Genomic DNA, 20994 nt, shown 5'->3' with positions numbered 1-20994 from the left:
CATGGGATGTATAACACAGACACAAAGAGAATTGCTTTTTTTGAAGGCTGAGGACATAAAATATATCCTGGAAAAGGCAAAAAAAGCACCTGAGTGTGAGTGAGTATGCTCATCGCTTCAGCAGAAGAACTTAGGCTGTGATTGCTGCATTTTAAAATTCCAAAGGGGAGAGTAATAGATCGATTTAAGCATGGTGGGCATGTTAAGCAAAATCAATGCATGTGTAAATCAGAGCATTTGCACTGCTCCCAATGCCACTTTTCAGAATGTGACAAGGGAGAACGATTTCTGTCTTTATTATGCCATAGTCTAAAAGCTTTTGAAATAATGTTTTATATTAGTGTAACCATCTGAAAATACATGTGTCCGTCTTTTGAGTTGAAAAACAGGTTGTCTACAGCAGTAGCAGCAGGAAGGCTTTTATTCAACTTTCAGACTGACATAGTAAACAATATTGTGAGAAAATCATATTTCTGTCTCTTTATCTGAACCAATGTGTTTTAGAAGGACAAGAAGTTACTATATATATATTCTAAAGAATTTGCTGCCTCCTTGTGCATCACAGCTTTGCCTTTGGGAGACTCACATATTCCATGCAAAGTACAAATCCAAGTAGAAGAATGAGAGTCTTATCGTCTAGAAGATGGGAGATGTGAATTGACTTCTGATCCCTGATTTTCTCTGCATCACTTTTAAAGGTGTTGAGCATTTTGTGCAGTGACTGAAAGCTAGTGCTCTTCTATGTGTGCAAGAATACTCAATAATTTTCAAGATTTTAACATGTATATTTTAGTGGGCTTTGTTTACCTTTCTTTCTTCTCAACTTTTCAAGACAAATCTGCTCCTTTCTGGTTCTTGCACCATTTTAAGCTGCACATTCTTCAGCTTCTTTGTGGACTGGTAAATTTGATTATTGTAAGGAATGAAGATATGAGGAATGACTGAAGCAAAAGTATTAGGACTTCATGCAGAAATTATAATTTCACAGACTGCAGTGAAATCTTAAAGATGATCGAGTTGCTTCTATGCAAACTACAGACAAGTTTTCAAAATAAACTATAATATTCATAACCCTAAGAACTCATCACTCTAATGAAAATTAGCCTTTTATATGTGAGAGAGAGAATATTAAGATTAAAGTCAGTGGCAAACTGGAATGACATTACCCTAGAAAGACAAGCAGTTTTCCAAAGGAAACAGATCTTTCAATTACAGATGTGAACCAAGTCCCTGAATTGAAATGAAGAACAGAATTGCATTTAGTATCTTACCAAAAACTTGACTTAGGATACGTTAATGTTCAGCCAGTAGAGATCAGAAACAGGATGGGAACCTCAGATATATATATACACCTAATTTCTGTTCAGGAGAATTGCATAATATGGAATTTAAATACCTAGTAGAATGGAAATAGATCACTTCTAGCTGATACTGAACCCCGTCAGCTTGGTTTTCTTTTTTACACAGTCCTTGTAAGTGCCAGCAAAGATCTGACATGCTTGAACCTGTCTACTCTAGATCGTCATTACTTCTTAAGGTGTTGTCATTAACACCAATTCAGTTTAAACATAAACTCTATTCAAATCTGGCTATTCTTTTCCACTTAATGGTGGTAAACTTCTTGTCTGTTTGATCTGTATGATTGTGCAACTAGAAAAAAGGAAGATGGAAATTAGGCTTGGGTCTCTTTAGTGGATACTTAAATATTCTTAAATACTTTAAAATATTAAATTGAATAGTTAATCCATTATTTAAAACATGGTCTAATGACTTTGAAGATTACAGTAAACAATATCATAGCAGGAAATGGAAGATAATGTGAAAAGAATTACACAAAGCAATAATGGAGCCACTTGTTTTAATTGTTTTCACTCAAAGGCATTCTGTCTTGAACCTTGGAAATCTGGTGGCAAAAATATCCTTTGCATCTTCAGAGTGTAGAATAGCAACAGTTTCATGAGAAGAAAACTCCTTGGATATAGGCAGGGCTGCTCCAGTTAGGGTCCATTGTAATCCACTGATCTTTATTTACCTTTGAAATGTTTGTGTCTTGGTTTGAAAAGACAGGTATGTGTTAGGGAAGAGAAGGGTCTTTTTTCAAAATGGAACTAATAGACCCCTCCCTCTGAATTAGTATAATTTTGGAATTAAGGGGCTCTCAGGCAAAGATATGGGAATAAGAATAACAGTTCTTTACTAATATATATATAAAATATAATATATATATATAACATATAACATGTAACATATAGCATGTAACATATAACATATAGCATATAACATATAACATATTATATATCATACATCATATATTAGATATTAGATATTGTATAGTATAATCTATTATATATAAGATATTAGATATTAGATATTAGAGATATATTATATATATATAGCAAGGCAAACAAAACAATAACTACTACAAAATTAACAATAAACAGAACAGGAACTTAGTAACAGTCCTTTTGGTTGTGGATACCTTTTTCTTCTGGAGCAGTTACCATCCCAGTGGGCAGACAGTGCCAGCTGACTTCCGGTGGGCAGGGGCAGATGTGGTGATCCCGTGTGGCTGCAGGAGTGCTGGGGGTGGTGGCAGCTGTGTCCTGGATGGGAAGGCTGGAGGAGAGGCTCTGCTCACAAATCCTTGGAGCAGTGTTGGTCCGGGTGCTTCAGACAAGATGCTTGGAGATGGCCGGCTGAAGCAGGAGAGTGTGCGAGCAGGGGTGCAGGGTCTAACACCAGAAGTGGCAGTTCCCAGCACTGGGATGGCAGGGAGAGGTTTTCCAACAGCTGTGTCCCTCTGAGAGCCAAAAATGAGTGAGCAACTTTTTCCCGCTCTCCTTTACCCGTTCTTGATTTCACAGTGTGCCCTTTCTTCTTTTCTTCCCCCCTGCCCTGCCCTGTGAGAGAAATTAAAAAAAAAAAAAAAAGAACAGGGAGCCTTTCTTTCCCCCTATCACTAGCCATCAGGACTTCTTAGCATGTTAAATGGGAAGAAATTCAACAGATGGGGAGGAAAAAAACAAAAACAACAAAACAACCCCCAATATTATCCACCCCAAATTTTTCCCATATCAACATGTTACATCAAATGAAAACCTTTAAATTATATACATATATACAGTTACAGATACAGGCACAGTATCATAGTTAGTTCACCCTAAAACAAGGTTTCCTTGATGTATGCATTGGGTCTCTCCATCCTTTTGCATCACCCACCAGGTGCAACCTGGTCCCTGTGCGAATACAGTTTCCAGGATGGGATTGTCTTTGCTGGAGGCAGGATTCACCCAAACAGTTTTTCCTAGCATACCTCTCATGTGTACCACTGGAACCTTATCTCCATCTGATATTCCCAAGGGCTCAGATTGGGCAGGGCCTGCTCAGTTAGTGGAACCTCGGGTGTTCACTAACCATGTGGCTTTTGGTAAATTAATTTCTCAGTTCTTGAAAGTTCCCCCACCCAGTGCCTTCAATGTCGTTTTAAGCAGGCCATTGCACCATTCAGCTTTCCCAGCCACTGGTGCATGATAAGGAATGTGGTACACCCACTCAATGCCATGTTCCCTAGCCCAAGTGTTAATAAGGCTATTCTTGAAATGAGAATGTTGTCTGACTCAATTCTCTCAGGGGTACCATGCCTCCAAAGGATTTGTTTCTCAAGGCCCAAGGTGGTGTTTCAAGCAGTGGCATGGGGCACAGGGTAGGTCTCCAACCATCCAGTGGTGGCTTCCACCATGGTCAGTACATAGCGCTTGCCTTGGCGGGTTTGAGGCAGTGTGATGTAGTCAATCTGCCAGGCCTCTCCATACTTATATTTGGACCATCGCCCCCCATACCAGAGGGGCTTGACTGCTTGGCCTGCTTGATGACAGTGCACGTTTCACAGTCATGGATAACTTGAGAAATACTGTCCATGGTTAGATCTACCCCTCGGTCTCATGCCTACTTATATGTGGCATCTCTACCCTGGTGGCCTGAGGCATCATGGGCCCATCGAGCCAGGAACAACTCTCCCTTGTGTTGCCAATCTAAATGTATCTTTGACACCTCTATCTGTGCCGCCTGATCTATCTGCTCATTGTGTCGGTGTTCCTCATTAGCCCGACTCTTGGGGACATGGGCATCTATGTGATGGACTTTTACAGGCAGCTTCTCTATCCGAGTGGCAATGTCTTTCCACTCATAGGCAGCCCAGATTGGTTTTCCCCTACGTTGCCAGTTAGCCTTTTTCCACCTTTCCAGCCAACCCCACAGAGCATTGGCTACCATCCACGAATCAGTGTAAAGGTAGAGCTTTGGCCACTTCTCTCTTTCAGCAATGTCCAGGGCCAGCTGAACAGCTTTGAGTTCAGCAAGTTGACTCGATCCACCTTCTCCTTCAGTAGCTTGTGCAACCTGTCATGTGGGGCTCCATACGGCTGCTTTCCACTTCCGGTTCATCCCCACCACGTGACTGGAGCCGTCTGTGAAAAGAGTGTAGCGTGTTTCATCTGCTGGCAGTTGGTTATACGGTGGGGCTTCTTTGGCCCAGGTTACTTGTTCCTGCTCCTCTTCATTGGTGAGACCAAAATTTTCACCTTCCAGCCAGTTTGTAATTATTTCTAAAATCTCAGGGCGATTTGGGTTTCCAATATGGGTGCATTGCGTACCCGTATTGAGGGTATCCGTATGAGGGCAATCCACTTACTCCATGTGGCGTCAGTGGCATGATGGGTTGAGGGAACCTTTCCTTTAAACATCCACCCCAGCACTGGTAGTCGGGGTGCCAGGACGAGTTGTGTTTCCGTGCCAATCACCTATGAGGTGGTTTGAACTCCTTCATAGGCAGCCAGGATCTCCTTCTCTATTGGAGTGTAGTTGGCTATGGACCTTCTGTAACTTCAGCTCCAGAATTCCAGAGATTGGCTTCGAGTTTCCCCAAGTACCTTCTGCCAAATGCTCCAGGACAAACGTTCGTGGCTGCAGAGTAAAGCACATTCTTCACTTTTGGTCCTGTCCTGACTGGGCCAAGGGCTACCGCATGAGCAATCTCCTGCTTGATCTGGGTGAAGGCTTGCTGCTGCTCAGGACCCCAGTGGAAATAGTTTTTCTTGCAGGTGATTAGGTAGAGAGGGCTTACAACTTGGCTGTACTCAGGAATATGCATTCTCCAAAAACTTATGGCACCTAGAAAAGCTTATGTTTCCTTTGTGCTGGTCGTGAAGACATTGTGGTGATCTTATTGATGACCTCAGTGGGAATTTGAAGCCATCTGTTTTGCCACTTTAATCTCAGGAACTGGATTTTTCGGGCAGGTCCTTTGACTTTTCTTGATGTTGAAACTGGCTCTCAGCAGAATCTGGATGATCTTTTCTCTTTTCTCAAATACTTTCATTGTCGTGTTCCTTCACCCAGTGATGTTATCAATGTACTGTAGATGTTCTGGAGCTCCACCCTTCTCCAGTGCAGCCTAGGTCAGTCCATGACAGATGGTGGGGCTCTGTTTCGACCCCTGGGGCAGTCGGTTCCAGGTGTACTGCACACCCCTCCATGTGAAAGCAAACTGAGGCCTGCTTCTGCTGCCAGAGGAATGGAGAAAAATGCATTGGCAATGTCAATGGTGGCGTACCACTTTGCTGCCTTGGACTCCAGCTCATACTACAGTTCCAGCATGTCTGGCACAGCAGCACTCAGTGGTGGAATCACTTCGTTCAATGCACGATAGTCCATGGTCAGTCTTCATTCTCCATCAGACTTGCACACAGGCCAGATGGGACTGTTGAAGGGTGAGTGGGTTTTGCTGACCACCCCTTGGCTCTCCAACTCACAGATCATCTTGTGGATGGGGATCACGGCATCTCGATTTATCCTATATTGCTGGTGGTGCACCACTGAGGTGGCAATTGGCACTTGTTGGTCTTTCACCTTGAGCAGTCCCACTGCAGATGGGTTTTCTGATAGTCCACGCAAGGTGTTCAACTGCTTAATGCCTCTACAGCAGCTATTCCAAAAGCCCACCTGAGTCCCTTTGGGTCTTTGTAATAGCCGTTCCTGAGGAAGTCTATGCCTAGGATACATGGTGCCTCTGGGCCAGTCACAATTGGATGTTTCTGCCACTCCTTCCCAGTCAGGCTCACCTCAGCCTCCAGCAGAGTTAATTCTTGCGATCTTCTCGTCACCCAAGCAATGGAAACAGGTTCTGCCCTGATGGTATTAGTGTACACTGTGAACCAGTATTAACTAACACTCTGTTTCTGTGGCTCTGATGTGCCAGGCCATCGGACTCACGCTGTCCAAAAGACCTGGTTTTTCTGAGCCTCTCCCTGGCTAGAGGCAGGGTGCCCCTAGCCCTGGCTATTATTTTCTTACTGGGCATACATAGTAGAGGTTCCTTTAAGAGGGTCTGACAGATTATCTTCTCTTTTGTAATACTCTGCACTTTGGTTATGGGAGGTTGAGGCTACCTTCACTTTAGTGGAGCTCCCTCTGTTAGTATTCCCTCCCTGAGTTAATACACCCATGTTGCTAGTCAGAAGTGGGTTTCCCATCCTATTTTCCCATGTCTTCCCCACGGTCGTGCAAAAAGAACCACAGGTCAGCTTGTGGGGTGTACCCTCTCTCCCTTGCTGGGGGGACATTGGGCTTTAACTTTGGGGCCTGTGACTCGCACTGGTGTACTGATCTTCCTCATCTTCTCCCTCATCCCTCTTATCTCCTCCTTAAACTTCTCTTTGAGTTCCTTAATCATGGCAGCCACATGAACCTGCAATGGGCCATTGATTATATTCTCAAAATTTTTGAGCTTTTAGTAATAGAACCCACTGTATCTTGGTTGTTATTAGCATTAACCGTTGCAATGAAGGTAGTGTAGTGAGATGGCCCTAGGTTTGCTAGATTTCACATTTGCCTTGTGTACCTGACTTTGTCGGTGTCATTATGCTGTCCATCCCTCCCAAAGAGTACCTCCAGTACTGCCACTTCTCTCAGCTGTTGTATCCCTTCCTTAAGGGTCTTTCAGAATATTTTATGATGGTGATCCTGCATTCTCTCTCTATGGACACTCTCTCACTTCTCTCTCTTACACTTATTAAAAGCCGCTCCCAGAGGGAAAGGAGGCCTGGCTTCCTTACAAATACCTTATCCACACCTGAGTCCCGGGTCAAAGGTCTCAAATTCCTTGCCTCAGTACCATCCAGTTGCACGGTTGTTACTATAAGGTCCCAGACACGAAGTAACCAGGTTGTAAAAGGCTCACAGCCCCATCGTACAATGTCTTTTTGCAGGTTACGGAGGGTCTCATACGACAGGGACTCAGTGATGATCTCAACCTCTGCCTCCCCTGCTGGTTTTGAGGGCCTTCCTTTCTTATCCTTATTATCTAGGTGCTTTGTTTTCGTCTTAGACTTCTTAGTTTCCACAAGGGCGACTGTTGCTGGCTGTGACTGTCTTTGAGGTTCAGCTGGAACCTGAACAGATGTAATGACTGTGGGTTCCACTTCTGCACCATCAGAGTCTCCCTCTTTAAGGCTGCAGAAGGATTTCTCATCAGCTGGGGAAAGGTACTCCTTCAGCATCTGACCTATTTTCTTCACTAGAACACCCAGAAAGGGTGTTTCCTTTCTGAGGTGGGCTGTGGGGCAGGGTCAGGCTTTGGGGCAGCATCCCTATTTTCTGGGGTAGGTATCAGGGTTGTTATCCAAGTCAATCTCCCCTGATCTCTGAATGCTAAACAGAACAGGCATATCAGCAACACCATTTACTGTATAATATCAGCATTTGGAGATGATTTGAACCCCTCAAAAACTGGTGGGGTGGACCTTAAAAACTGGGTGATGGGTTGGGAGAAAATTTCCCCTTCTGTCACTTCCTCACAATAAGCACCTGTCCTGGGGTACAAAGCAAAAATGTGTATTCTATCACCATCTGTTAAAATGTGGGAGGGGTGGTGATCCTTATCTCTGTGAGAGATATCCTCTGCTGATGTGCCATCTTATAAGATCAGAGGGATGATCATCGTTATCTTTTCACAACCCATCCTTCCTCCAAAAAATATATTCTGTTAATGGGCCATTAAGTCCTATTGTGTGACGGATAAGATTACATCATCCCATTGGGAGATGCCCCAGCCAGGGGCAGGAGCCAAGCCTTTCCTACCTAGATAAAAAACTGGGGTTTGGGACGCGAAGGCAGACCTTTCCACTGGATCCCAGAGGAAAGTCGGACCTTTTCCACATCATCGCTGGATCTTCGGAGGAGGAAAACTGCACCTTCTACAGGAGCACTGCTTCAACTGAACCACATCCGTCATCCAGGAGGACTGCAGCCACCATTTAATGGGACTGCTACCAACACCCTGACTGACAGGGTGTCAGGTTGTATTTCTGACTGTGTTGGTGGTTGTTTCTTTTCTATTATTACATGTATTTTATTTTTTCTCTTTTCTCTTATTAAATTGTATTACTGACTTGGAGTCTTGCACTGGTTTTACTTTCAAACCAACACAGCACCATTATTGAAGTGACTCCAAAAACATACAGTTAGAGTGCAATAGCTTTGAATTCATGTGGTCGCCTTCCAGAGGAAGTTAAAAATACATTAATTCCTCACCTTATCAACCCACAAAATTAACTGGATAATAGCCACAGTGGCCTTAGTTATAGAACCTGTGTTCAAATAAGGGGCTGCAAACTGAAGAGACACAGGTGTGACCACGTGGAGCCTGAACCAGGGTAAGCTGGACAACATGATGTCACCTAACATAAAAACTTAGGTAACTCAAGAACTTTATTATTATTCCTTTTTCACCCTTTCCTCTCGATGCCCTCAGGCCCCACATTGAGTAACAAAAGCTGTCTTGGTTTGAAAAGACAGGTATGTGTTAGGGAAGAGCAGGGTCTTTTTTTGAAATCGAGCTAATAGACCCCTCCCTCTGCATTAGTATAATTTTGGAATTAAGAGGCTCTCAGGCAAAGATATGGGGTAAGGAATAACAGTTCTTTCAGTTCTTTACATATATATATGTGTGTGTGTGTGTGTATATCTATATATATTAGTAAAGAACTGTTATTCCTAAAACAAAACAAATCAAACAAACAAAAAAAAAACAAACCCCAAAAATACAAAAAAACCAATCCCCAACAGTTTGCTTTTGTAAGAACAACAGAAAAAAATGAATAATTTTAATCACTTTATTTCTTGTTCAAAATACATATGAAACAATTAGAATAAAATTCTTTCAAATGAATTATTTTATTTTTCTTATCTTTTTAAAATATAAAATTATCACAAACTGTACACTTCATAACATCTTTTGAGGTTTCATTGTTATGTATTTTTTTCAGAACTGACAAATAGATTCACACTTTCTAGTTAATACATTGTAAAAATACTGAAATGTGTTACAGCTCTCAAAGGCTAGTGCAAAAAAACCTCATTTACTATCAGTAGTACAATTTATGTTGTCAAGTTTCACAAATGGCCATTTAGCGCATACAAAAAGCCAGTAACACAAGTTCAAAAAGTTTTGTTTTCTTGTCTCTATAACGCAGAAGCCAAGGATATTGACTTGAACAATGTCTAGGTATCAAATCACAGACTTAATTTAAAAAGTCACATCATGAACACTGAATAAAAGGTACTAAAACGGTCAGGTATTTAATGTTAGATCTTGGTAAGCCAACACCACATAGCAAGAAGAGAAAAAATCTTAGAAGAACTCTGCAGTTCTTTGTAAGCTACATAGACTTGGCAACATTTCTGATCTAATCCTAAAGAATATTTTAAAGGTAGGGAGTTCTGTTAGAGTTTGGGCCAGTTAGGGCCTAATCCAGAACCCTCACTGTCACAGCAAAGATGCTTATCCAGACAGGCTTTGTGTTGGGTGCTTTCTTTTAAGATATCAAGATATTAAGTGTTTGAATATTAAGTGGTGTTTTTTAGCTGTCAATATTTTCTGTGGCCAGGAACTCCATTTTAACTTCCTACCTTTTGAAGCATACACTCTGGAGAATGCCTTCCCCACAACCAAGCATATACTAGGAAAACATGATGTTCTGTGCTGAAGCAAAGATGAGGCTAATTTCTGTTCTCCTCCCCCTGCTTCAGTTTTCACAAGGAGTGCACTGAAGCCAGCCAGCTCGAATGCAGCATTGACTACAAGCTCATGGAAAAGAAGGAGAAGCTTTTTGAGCCTCCCCTTGTGCTGGCTGCAGGAGCACCTGATGGTTCAGAGGAGCACCTGGATGGTTCCGAGGAGCCATGCTGCAGTTCTGCTGCCAGAGCTGGTGGGTCCTGGGGAGAGGAGGGAGCCCATCTGGCTTTGCCCACTCCCATCCCGGTCAGCAGGGCTATACTGGCATGGAGGGAGCTAAGATTAACAGGTCATAGTTAACACAGTATTTCACATGGTTTGCTGAGCAAACATCCTCCTGATCTCCCCCAGCAAGTGGAGAAAGCACAAGTCAGAAGTGCCTCTCCATATCAGGATGCAAGCTTCCCAACTTCTAGGATATAAAACTACCCATATCCCATCCTTAGACATGTACATTTAAGTCCAACATATCCTACAGAAACCTAAATAGAGAAGCATAGAAAGAATTTAGACCTACACTTGGAAGAAAGAGAAACAAGGAACAATACTAAATCTATATCTATACTTTTTTCCTTCTATTGAGAAATAATTTTCTATTTATTTAACAAAATTAAACTTTGTTCAATATTTTTTCCATAGAAATATAGACTGAAAAGAAGTGCTATTTATCTGATGTGCAACATGACTATCTAAAAATTCCATATGAAAGGTTTAGTCTATACACACACCCTCTGAGCTTCAAAACAAAACGGCATTTTGTAGAAACCTGCAGGCCACCATTAAATACGAAAAATTCTGTAAAAATATATCACCTCCATGTCTGACTATATACATCAGACATTTTTATTTACCAAGTCAGGCAGCTGAGGCTCATCTTTCCTACCAGTATCAGTAAAATCAGCATTTGCAATAATAGTCTATACCCTAGCGATGTGCTGAAGACTTCTAATATAGTTTGAACTGTCAGAAAGCGACAAAAATCTATGGTGGATATAAGAGAAATCATTCTTCTTGCCTTGAGACTGGGCTCATTTCATAAGATGCTATGACACATCCTCACATGTAAACTGATGCAGAGTGCACCGAAATCAACAGCAGTGATCCTGCTGGATTTCAACATTGGGCTGGCCAGGTACATAGTACATTTCAGAGGAAATGACATATTAAAAAGACTTACAGAGTGACTTTGCTGGATACATTTAATGGTCTATTGTCATGATATTAAGAAAATATGTTTGTTTTAATTAATACAGGAACAATTGGCATATAAGATAGCAAGTGATTAGCCCAAAAGAAAACTCCTTTTGAAAGCGTGCTAGAATTCTTTTATAGTTGAAATAGGGTGATAAATAGATTTTTTAGCAATGCAAAATACATAAATGAATATGTATTGTTAATACTTACACCTTAATAGGCTGAATTGAATCACTATTATTGAGCTATATTATTCCAATAATTATTAAAACAAGATTAGATATATTTATGGTTTGGTGTTTTCCTTGAGATAGCCCAAAAAGGGAGGTGAAATATTCTAATTCTAGTAGAAAAAGTTCCATGAAAAGCAAAATGTCTTTTTGTCAACAACTTTATATTTTGCTGCCAGAGATATTTTTTGCTGAAAGGCTTTTTCACTTTTTTTTTCTTTCTTTTTTTTTTTTTTTTGGCATCAATATTATTATCAGTGCATGAGCATATTGGTACTTTAGTACCACTTTTTGCCTGGCTAGAGATTAAATTATAACGTTGTGTCTTCAGAGAAACTCCATTTTTAACAACAGTACATGAAAAAAAAAGGAAAGAAAAAATTAAAAGCCATGCTGGTATCATTTGAATGAAATCTATTTTGTCAGCACAGATTACTCATCATCAAGCCCTCTTTGGGTATGACTGCTCTTCGACTTCATAGACTCCCCTGTGCCTGGAGGGATTTTAGGGGTTAAACCTCAGAGCTTCTCTGAAACCTGGCTGTGACCTATAATTGTTTGTCTGCTACTGGCAAGTAGCTAAAGTGCAATAGTGCCAGGCTCCCTTTCAGAGGAATACAAAAAAGTTCCAGTTGTGCAGATTTTGGCTGTTGGCTAAGATAAAGCTATACTATCTCATAGGTGATTTTGATTCCCTAGGCCAAAGTTACCTTTGTGGACTAAGAACTGAAAAGGTTGTAGGTTTAAATAAATTTATCAGGTTCTTGTGCTATAAGGATAATTAAGATCATTAAACACTTATAATACATGAAGCTTGAAAGGAATAGGTGTAAGAGTGTGATGTGCTCTTTAGGGAGTCTACAAAATCTCCTTTTCCATTTTCTGTGGTAGCCAAATCTCCATTTATATGAAGAAGAAAAATACACCCATCCACACATATCCATTTGACAAAAATAATTACGGCTGGCAATGCTCTTGCTCAGCGATGCAGTCATTTCCCTCATAACTATTATTACACAATTAAGACTCAGAAAACTGTGGTGAGGGAAGTAATGGTCCTCTATTGATCACTCTGATTTTTAATAAGAGGCAGCCACTCCCAGGGTGAAACATTCAAAATACACCCACTACTATGTGACAATCTGGACAAAGGAATAAGAATCCACTATTCAGCTGAGCCTCCATGAATAGGAAGAATAGGAGGAGAAAAGATTTGGCTGAAACCTCAGTTCCAGGACCCTATTCATACACAAAGATCTGTGGAATAACAAATGAGAAATACACCATAATTATGACTTCAGATTTTTGAGTCATCAGAGAATTAGCACTGCAGCAGCCCAGTGACTTCTCCACCATTTTGTGGTGTTAGTTGAGGCTTGACTTGAACAAAACCAGTACCTTGTGTATCACAGCAGCATTTCCAGAGGTGCTTCCTGTTTGTGATTCAAGCACTCTTTGTCAGAAGCTTTGATAACGTGAAGAAGTGATATTATATAAAAATGTTTTTTCACGTATTGGAGATCTTCCAACCTATGTCAGGTGCAAATAAATAGGAGTCCATTACAGCATCTAGAGAGGAATGTGTCTGAGTACATACAGGAAATGTCCTTTTTTTGCCTCAGTTGTGTTGCCAGGAAAAGACCGGAGGATAGGATGTGCCATGAGCAGCTACTGGTGCTCTTTGTACTTTGAATCTTCTGAGAGCAAGATCTGTGGGGCAGAGGGTTGTTTTCGTTTTAAGAACAGACTCAGGTCGTGAAATTGGCTCCCACTACCCTCGTGAGCTTGCAATGGCCATACAAGGTATGACGTAGGGGAATCACATCAAAAATACCTTTCTATTTGGAAGTATTTGCAATTATACATTTTTCTCTATTTTTTTTCTGAAGGGCTCTTTTCATACTCTATAGGCTTTTCCCAATGTCTTGGGGTGACTTTATAATGCTTGTATCCCCAATTGTCTGTTCTGTTGGTTTTCAATGTTGAGTTCTGCAGCTTTAAGACTGGTTCCAGGAGTGAAGGGGGAGAGAAGAGGTGCAAAGTTTGTTATCAGAGACTGCACCTGCTGCCCCATATCTTCTCACAGACTATGTTGTCAGCAGTGAACAGCAGGAGAGAGCTCTCCATTGCTCTTAGTTAGTTTCTGGCTAGCTGAGGCAGAAAACCTCCCTGAACTGTAGGGATTTTTTTTCCCCCTTTTTCTTAAAATTGTTCAAACCTGCTCTGAACTGAAAACCCAGAGAATCACTCGGAGCTCACACCCGTGGCCCACTAAAGCCTGGCCTGGGCCATGGCATTTCCCAGTGCCAGAGGCACTGATACCCCTCGTCCCTTGTCTCCTTTCACGGCTTAGATGTCACAAGAAGTTTTATTTTATATTTTCTTGTTCAATCCTCTTCACTTCTGAACCTATTATCAGTCTCAACTCACAGCATATTGAAAAAAGTAACTTTACCCTTTTTCTTTCTCCTCTTGCAGATTACTTTTACAGAAATGTATCTGCTTCACAAAAACATCCAATAGCCTACAATTTCTCCTGAAATTAACCTAGAAAGTGTCTCAAAAAAACCACCCAGATTCCTTTTGTCAGCACTAATCTTAAGTTCCTAAAATTCCTGTTTGTGATGTTGACAAACATTTTTGATGTTTGAAATCACACAAGGCTAGGCAACTAGGAATTCTATACCTGCAGGAAAATATTGCTTATAATCAGAAACACAGTCTTTCCTTTTTAAACTAAGAGGTCCCAGGATATTAAGACTTAAATCTATACCGCTATTCTACACAGGAAAGCAATTTAAAACATATTCTAGAGCTTTATTTGTTGTACAGTTTTTACTCCCTGTTCTAGTTTAAATTTTATTTTACTTTCCTCATGGGTGGGTGGATGTATGGATAGATTTACTTTAGTTCAGGATCTTGAATTTTTAAGGTATGAAAATATCCCAAACAGTTTAAAAGCAGTCTCTCAAAAACACTTATATGCTTATATTTTGAAGGAGAGGAAAATTGTATAAAAGGCATGTTGCTGCCATGAAAACATGTTTCTAGAACTCTTTTCCAATCAACGATTTTGTGAACCCTGAAGTTATGATGAAATAGCTGTGCTCTCATCCTTTCCTTGGTCTGTCTTCAGTTCTTTTTTTGGGTCAGGCTTCCTGATTTCACCTCTCCAGGGGAGAGGCAGGATTTCACAATTCTTTAATTTTTACTGGGTTTTGAGACACCCTGTCTGTCGTAACTGTGCCAACCCGGGCAGTCTGATGGATTTGCAACTTTTCTTTCAGGGAGTCTGTGAATACTCCACTTCATGAAAAATAGAACGGTATTTAAATATTTAATCTTAAATATTCAAACTTAAATATTTCAAATAAATGGAATCGAAAATAAAAGTTTATATGCATGTTTGTCCTGCCTCAAGCTTTCCCATCCATTCATGGGAAAGCAACCAAGCTTATTTTCTCAGTAAACTACAGTACCAGCTTGCATCCCCAGCCTGCTCAGACATAAATCTTGTCTGCTCTGAATCACATCTCTTGATCTTTCCTGTTCCTTTTTTCCTATGCCTGCTTGGGATTTCGCTATTTTAGATGAGATGCATTTTTTCAGACTGGCTGTAGCATCAGCAGACTCTCCCAAGCCACCAAGATGATCATTAACATTTTATACAACTCATTTGCTCCTGAGAGACACTCCCCTGTCAAACATTTTCTGCCTGTTTTCCCCTAAAGTAGATTTATTGTACTCACCTAGTTCAGGACCAACAGTCAACATATTGTATTCATAAATTATTACAGAGCAACTCCACTTTCATCACAGCAGTTCTGTGATTTCCTGCAGATCCAGCTTCCAGAATATACTGCCTTGATTTATTTTTCAGGGAGTCATAATTCTTTTTCCACAGGAGGGAGCTTTTGGTGTTCTGGAAACCTTTATAACCTGTGTTTATATGTACTAGTTTTGTTTTGACAATGTTGATACTGAGGATCTTCAATAGCATCGACACGGCTCAGCAACACAGCCTAAGCCGCAGAATGCTGTAAGAAATGTCCTCCCAGCAAGGCACAAAGCCTTGTCCTTAGTGCCAACAAAGTGAATAGTCCCCATGATGGCAGAGTGCCAAATCGGTTTTTCCTGTTATGCAAATTTAACGTTCTTTCTTCCCTTCCAGGGGACTGGACCTCATGTAGCACAAGAATCACAGTCTACACGTGGGTGGAAAAAAATTCACATGGCAATAGCAGAGGCATTCTCCTCTCTGAGCCTGTAAAGGTTTCCCAGCAACAGCGACATTGTAGAGGTGCTATCAGATAAAACATAAAATCACAGCCCTGAACACCTGCCATCATCAAGCGTCCCTTACCACTCAGCACAAGACTGAAGGTATTAGTTCCATTTTCCTGACCAGATTCCCCTGTGAAATTCAAAGCCCACCTGCAGCTTCACTTTCTCTTAGATTTCTAGCTCCTGGTTTCCTGTATGCTGTTAAAAACCGGACATTTTCCAGGGTTAAGAAAAAAGCGAAATTGTACAGGAGATATTTATTCATCTAGATGAGTAAACAAAAGACACTTTTAGAAGTTAAGGTATTTGCCTTGGAAAAGGCAAATGGCTGTGATGAGCACCTCAGTTAACTCCTATGCTTAATGCTGATGCTTCTTCAGGAATGTGCTTCTTTTGTCCTCTTTTATGGCAGAGAAAGAAAGGACAAGTGGTAAAACTATTGGAATCATCTGTTTCAGGAGGAAGGTTTCCATTTCAGGGTATTTGCAGTTGCATGGAACAGCTTTGTGTCTACTGCCACATTTTCTTTCATCTTTCCTAGCTCTGTGGTCTGCTCTGTGCCATAATTTAGTGGTTTTCAGAGAGCTCCGTTTAGACTGGCAAGGCTCAGAAGCTAAATGAAAGTGAATATTGAGTTAAACTGAGTCTCTGCTGTGGTGTGAATGAAAGAGAAAATGTCCCATCAAAACATGCATTCATATTTCTGTTATATATGGTATATTTTATCCATATTTTGGATGGTCCAACACATACTAGATGAGCTTTGTCCAAAAGTCACCTCACTGTCTGATTAAAATATATGTCACATTTTAACATCTGCTGAATTTTCAAGCATGTTCATTTGTAGAAATAGTGTCATATAAACTTTTCAGGTCAAGAAACTGTCACTCAGTACAAATTTGTAAAGTTTTTATCATGAACTAAAACGTATTTCTGATTAGGTGTGGGTGTTGTAACAGAAGTGTTAAATTATAGTGATTTTGCATCCAGCAACTGCAAGTACTTGTATATGCAAACCTAGGTTTTTGCATGCTCAAATTAGGTGATTTTCAAATTTGGCAGGCACATTTATGGATTTCTGAAAAATTGTACATTTTCAGCAGAAGAAGAACTCTCTTACTGAGTTCTGTAATACCCTCCTTTTAAATGTTTGCTCACTCAAAAAACACAGTCAAATGATTTCAGATATATAAAACCTGTTAAATGAATAGAGTATAATAAAAAGTTAGTACATATAAAAGTTTATAAAAAAGAGATAGCAAAATAATCTTGGAACTAGACTATCATGTGTGTGTTGTACATCATCGTGTTAAAAATTTTTAAAAGGATTGCATTGAATCCAATTAAAAAGCTGAGAAAGAGGAGAAAAGGATGGATCAAATTAATCTTTTAACTAATTTTGCTCTAAAAAATTGCTCCAGAAATGCATTCACAGAAAGAAATTAGGTAACTTACTGGTTCTTTTCCCTTGAAAAAAATCAATCCAATGAAAACATTTATTATTAGCTTAATCTTTTCTTCAAAAATACTGGAAGTGGTGGTAATTCTTTAAGAAAAATGTATAATTTAGTTACTTAAACCTAAGAAGTCCACAGAATTGCATTTATTGAAGAAGAAATTTTGCGGGGGAAGTTGCTGGCCACTTTATCTCTGACCAATATTCATATTCCTAAGCCCAGCATAGACAAAAGATGGTGAGGAAAGAGCTGGTTGCTTGCTGGAAGTAGAGGAGAAGGGCCATGTCAGCAGGACTGTAAAATGCTGTGATCCAAAGCTGAGGTCATGGAATCCAGTACATGACTTAAATCTTAGTGAGCTTGTGCTCACCTGTGCAGTGCGAAAGTATAAGAAAAGCCAGGCATGCAAATACAATTATTTTTAAGTACTGGTGTTGTTTCGAGTAAACTGCTTCAAGAATAATAACTCAGGCCTTTAGGAAAGGAAGCTTTTCTAACTGATGTAAAAGTACCACAATAGATTTTAAACTAGCCCTTTGCCACATTTGATTTTCCCAAATTAGGGTAATGCGTGAGATATGGGAGAAATATGATAAGCAGAAAAAAAAATTAGTCAGGATGAGAGCAGGGAACTTGCAACTTCTCCAAATTTCCAAATTAAAATATTTAAAATTCCTTAGTAAAGATATGTATCAATCAACATATTCCTTGACTTAAACTGTGCTAAGTTTTTCATGGTGCTTCTATGATGTCGCTGAGAGTAACTTGTGAACCAGGCTCTAAAGCTAATGGTTGAGTTATATTAAGTACATATCCTGTCTTTTGAGATAACTAAGGAAACAATGGGGGAAAAAGTATTTTTCACTAATTCTATTAATCACTTCTAAGGGAATAAATATGATTACTTAGGGGATCATTTTTGAAGTTAGATGTCCAGATGACTTTGCAGCCTGATTTCTCCTAGATACAGAGCACCCATCAATCAAGTTTAGACACAGAAGTCATTAATTATTGTTATTAACAATACCAAAAATAACACAACAAGGGGGCACAAACTGAGCCTTTGGTATTTGACAACAATTAAAATTTAAGCAAATGAATCTTGGAATACCTTACTTCCTATGATGAAACATACAGGATACTCATGGAGAACATTAAAATAGGTAAAAATATGTTGCTCATTGTTGAGCACTTATGCTACATTTGATTGCGAATTTGTTTGCTTTTTGGATATTAGGTGCAAAAAAGTGCAAAGAATATTTGATTAACTATTACAGTACCACATTACAAAAAGTATTTTCTAGGGCACAAAGGCCACTGTTGACATAATTTATGTTAAGATAAATGTATACATAAAATAATTTTCAACCTCCATATATATATATATATATATATATATATATCTGTTTCTATATCAGCCTTGCAGAATCATGTTGAAAATCATCTAGGCCACAGAATTTTGTTAGGATAACAATGATGGGAGGGAAAAAAACCTCACAGAGGACAGATTGTTCTCCTATTAAAAAAATTACTCATCCAGAGCAAATGGAGGAATGAAATTCTGCAAGGCTGCTCTGTATTTATGGTGATGAAAATACAGTCTTAAGCAGGGAGGATCAATGTTCAGCATTACCAATCCTCTCTGAGAGAAACCATTTCTGCCTAGAGGCCATGAATAACAACCTGAAACCGGCATTCAAAAACTTGAGCTGGAGCCTTTTCTTTTTTCCCTTTTTTCTTTTTTTTTGTTTTTCTTATTTGTAAAGACTGTCTGACAGATTGATTTTTACATTTATATTTTATTATTTTTATTTATTTATTTTATATTTATTTGCTTCCTTGCTGTGTTCATAAGCACAGGAGGCAAGGTACAAAAGCTGCCTGTTTTTGCCTTAGGTACACCTGTAACGTTAAGACCAGCCCTACCAGCTTTTCTGAAGCAGTTAAGACACTTCAAGGTCTTAGAGATTTTTGTCTGTCTTAGAGATTAGTCGGTGGTTGTTTGCCAAAACAACCTTTTCCCTTCATATCCAGATTAATCCTCAAAATTTCTTTCATTATCATAAGTCAGTCTTCCTTTGGTGTTTTTCTCCCGCATGACTTCCATAAAATATTGTTTTGGAAAACGCTATCTCTTCAGTTTTCTTTATACATATCTTGCAAAGATACACAATGTGCCACCACCCAATTTTTTTCTAATTACAGTCCAGTTTTCAAAACCTCAGACCAAATCATGCCATCTGTGCTACACTCTTCACAGAAAGAAAAAAAAAAGGAAAAAAGAAAGTACCAATCTGATTTATTTATCTGGTAAATTGCAATGTTTAGTGATAAATCCACAAAATAATATGTAGATTTCTTCTAGTTTTAAAAGTATCTGACTATAGCCAATAGATTTTTGTGTTTGCTGTCACTGTGTATTCTAATAAGTGAATTTACTTGCTTGTAAAATAGTCACATTTCAATTTCTCTCTCCATAGACTGACAGAAAACACATATCAAATTCATATTTAGCTTATATGTCTAGATGCATCCAGCCAACAACCGCAAACTAAATTCTATGTGTGCTGTGCACTCAGTCAAAATAACTTCAAAGAAATCTAAGTCTGTCACATTAAATCAAGAATCACAAAAATGTGGGAAACTGCAATATTTGGTCAATTTTGTGAAGAGATAAATCACATTAAATCAATTCCTTTACTTCTGAGCATTCTCTCCTCTGCAGTTTGACTTGTCTGGAGATGCAGCTCTCATCATGAGTGCTGGAAGGTTATAACTGCATAGATCCAGTTCTCATACCTGTTTCATAAGGGCTGGACTAAAACCCACTGAAGTCAGTAGATCTTCCTCATTGGCTCCCGTGGGCTTTAAATCAGCCCTTCCTCCCTGCCCAAGGAATGAACTGATTTTCCAGATACTCAAAACATGACAACGGGTTTGTTTTTTTTTTCCATGCAACATTCAGCTTGAAGTGCTATCTTGCAGTCATAGAGGACTTAGTGCAATTTCGAAGGAATTTACTACATGAGCTGTATGTGACTATTTGCTCTCCCTCAAAAAAATTAGGTGTTAAAAGCCACAGCAGTTTTGAATTGCTTAAGGGATCTTTTTTTCTGGTTTCTTTGCCAATGAAAAGATACAGGCCCCATCAAAACACTGCTTAAATACGACCCTGGATATATGCCAGAGATAAAACAGGTGAATGAATTTGTATAAGGAAGGGTTATATTTGATTCAAATCAACTTCATTCACACATTAACAAATTATTATAAACTGTCATATAAGACTTAAAAGGAAAGATGTATTTTGATAAAAAATATGGATACAGTTCATCTGTGGAAGCTAAACCTTTTGTTTATGTAGATGTGAGCTATGAGGAAGCTTTGGACACTGACCATGATGAATCCACTCTTGCTCCTAGGGCGTAAGCGGTGGTTTGGGCGAGGAACAGGATCCCTGGCTATCAAAACTGGTTGCTCGACCAGGTAGCTGCAAGAAAAGTGTTATTTTTACAAATGTCATCATATCTGGCTGTGCATCACACTCATTTCAGAGGATGAGAGACTCTCAAAAAAGAATCCAGATCAGATCTAGACCCTTTCTAGTCTCTGGCGTCAAAGTCTCTGGCGTCAAAGTCTCCAGCAAAACTAATAATGGAAAGAAAATTTCTGAAGTGACCTTCTAAAAATGTTTCACAGGCATTTCACAGGAGTGGGTTTATTTCACCAACAGGAGTGGTACCTCTGTCTCCCAATT

General features: G+C 39.6%; 1 protein-coding gene across 4 annotated transcripts in view; it reads right to left on the bottom strand.

Moving 5' to 3' along the window:
• The window catches only part of SYT10 (synaptotagmin 10), a 74518-nt gene that overhangs the window by 20067 nt on the left and 33457 nt on the right, over nucleotides 1-20994 (bottom strand). For 2 of the 4 annotated variants that reach the window (XM_088165684.1, XM_088165685.1), the window contains exon 7: nucleotides 20634-20727. In XM_088165684.1, the coding sequence (XP_088021810.1) occupies nucleotides 20656-20727 (72 nt within the window). In that variant the 3' untranslated portion in view covers nucleotides 20634-20655. Of the gene's footprint in view, nucleotides 1-1843; nucleotides 2901-20633; nucleotides 20728-20994 lie in introns of those variants that run through there. The other 2 variants (XM_014881582.2, XM_088165686.1) reach the window with 2 other exon arrangements.

The sequence above is a fragment of the Sturnus vulgaris genome, chromosome 5 (genome assembly GCF_052056855.1).
Source record: "Sturnus vulgaris isolate bStuVul1 chromosome 5, bStuVul1.hap1, whole genome shotgun sequence".
Lineage (NCBI taxonomy): Eukaryota > Metazoa > Chordata > Aves > Passeriformes > Sturnidae > Sturnus > Sturnus vulgaris.
The sequence above is the reverse complement of the archived record's forward strand: the minus strand, read 5'-3'. Positions and strand labels throughout refer to the sequence as shown.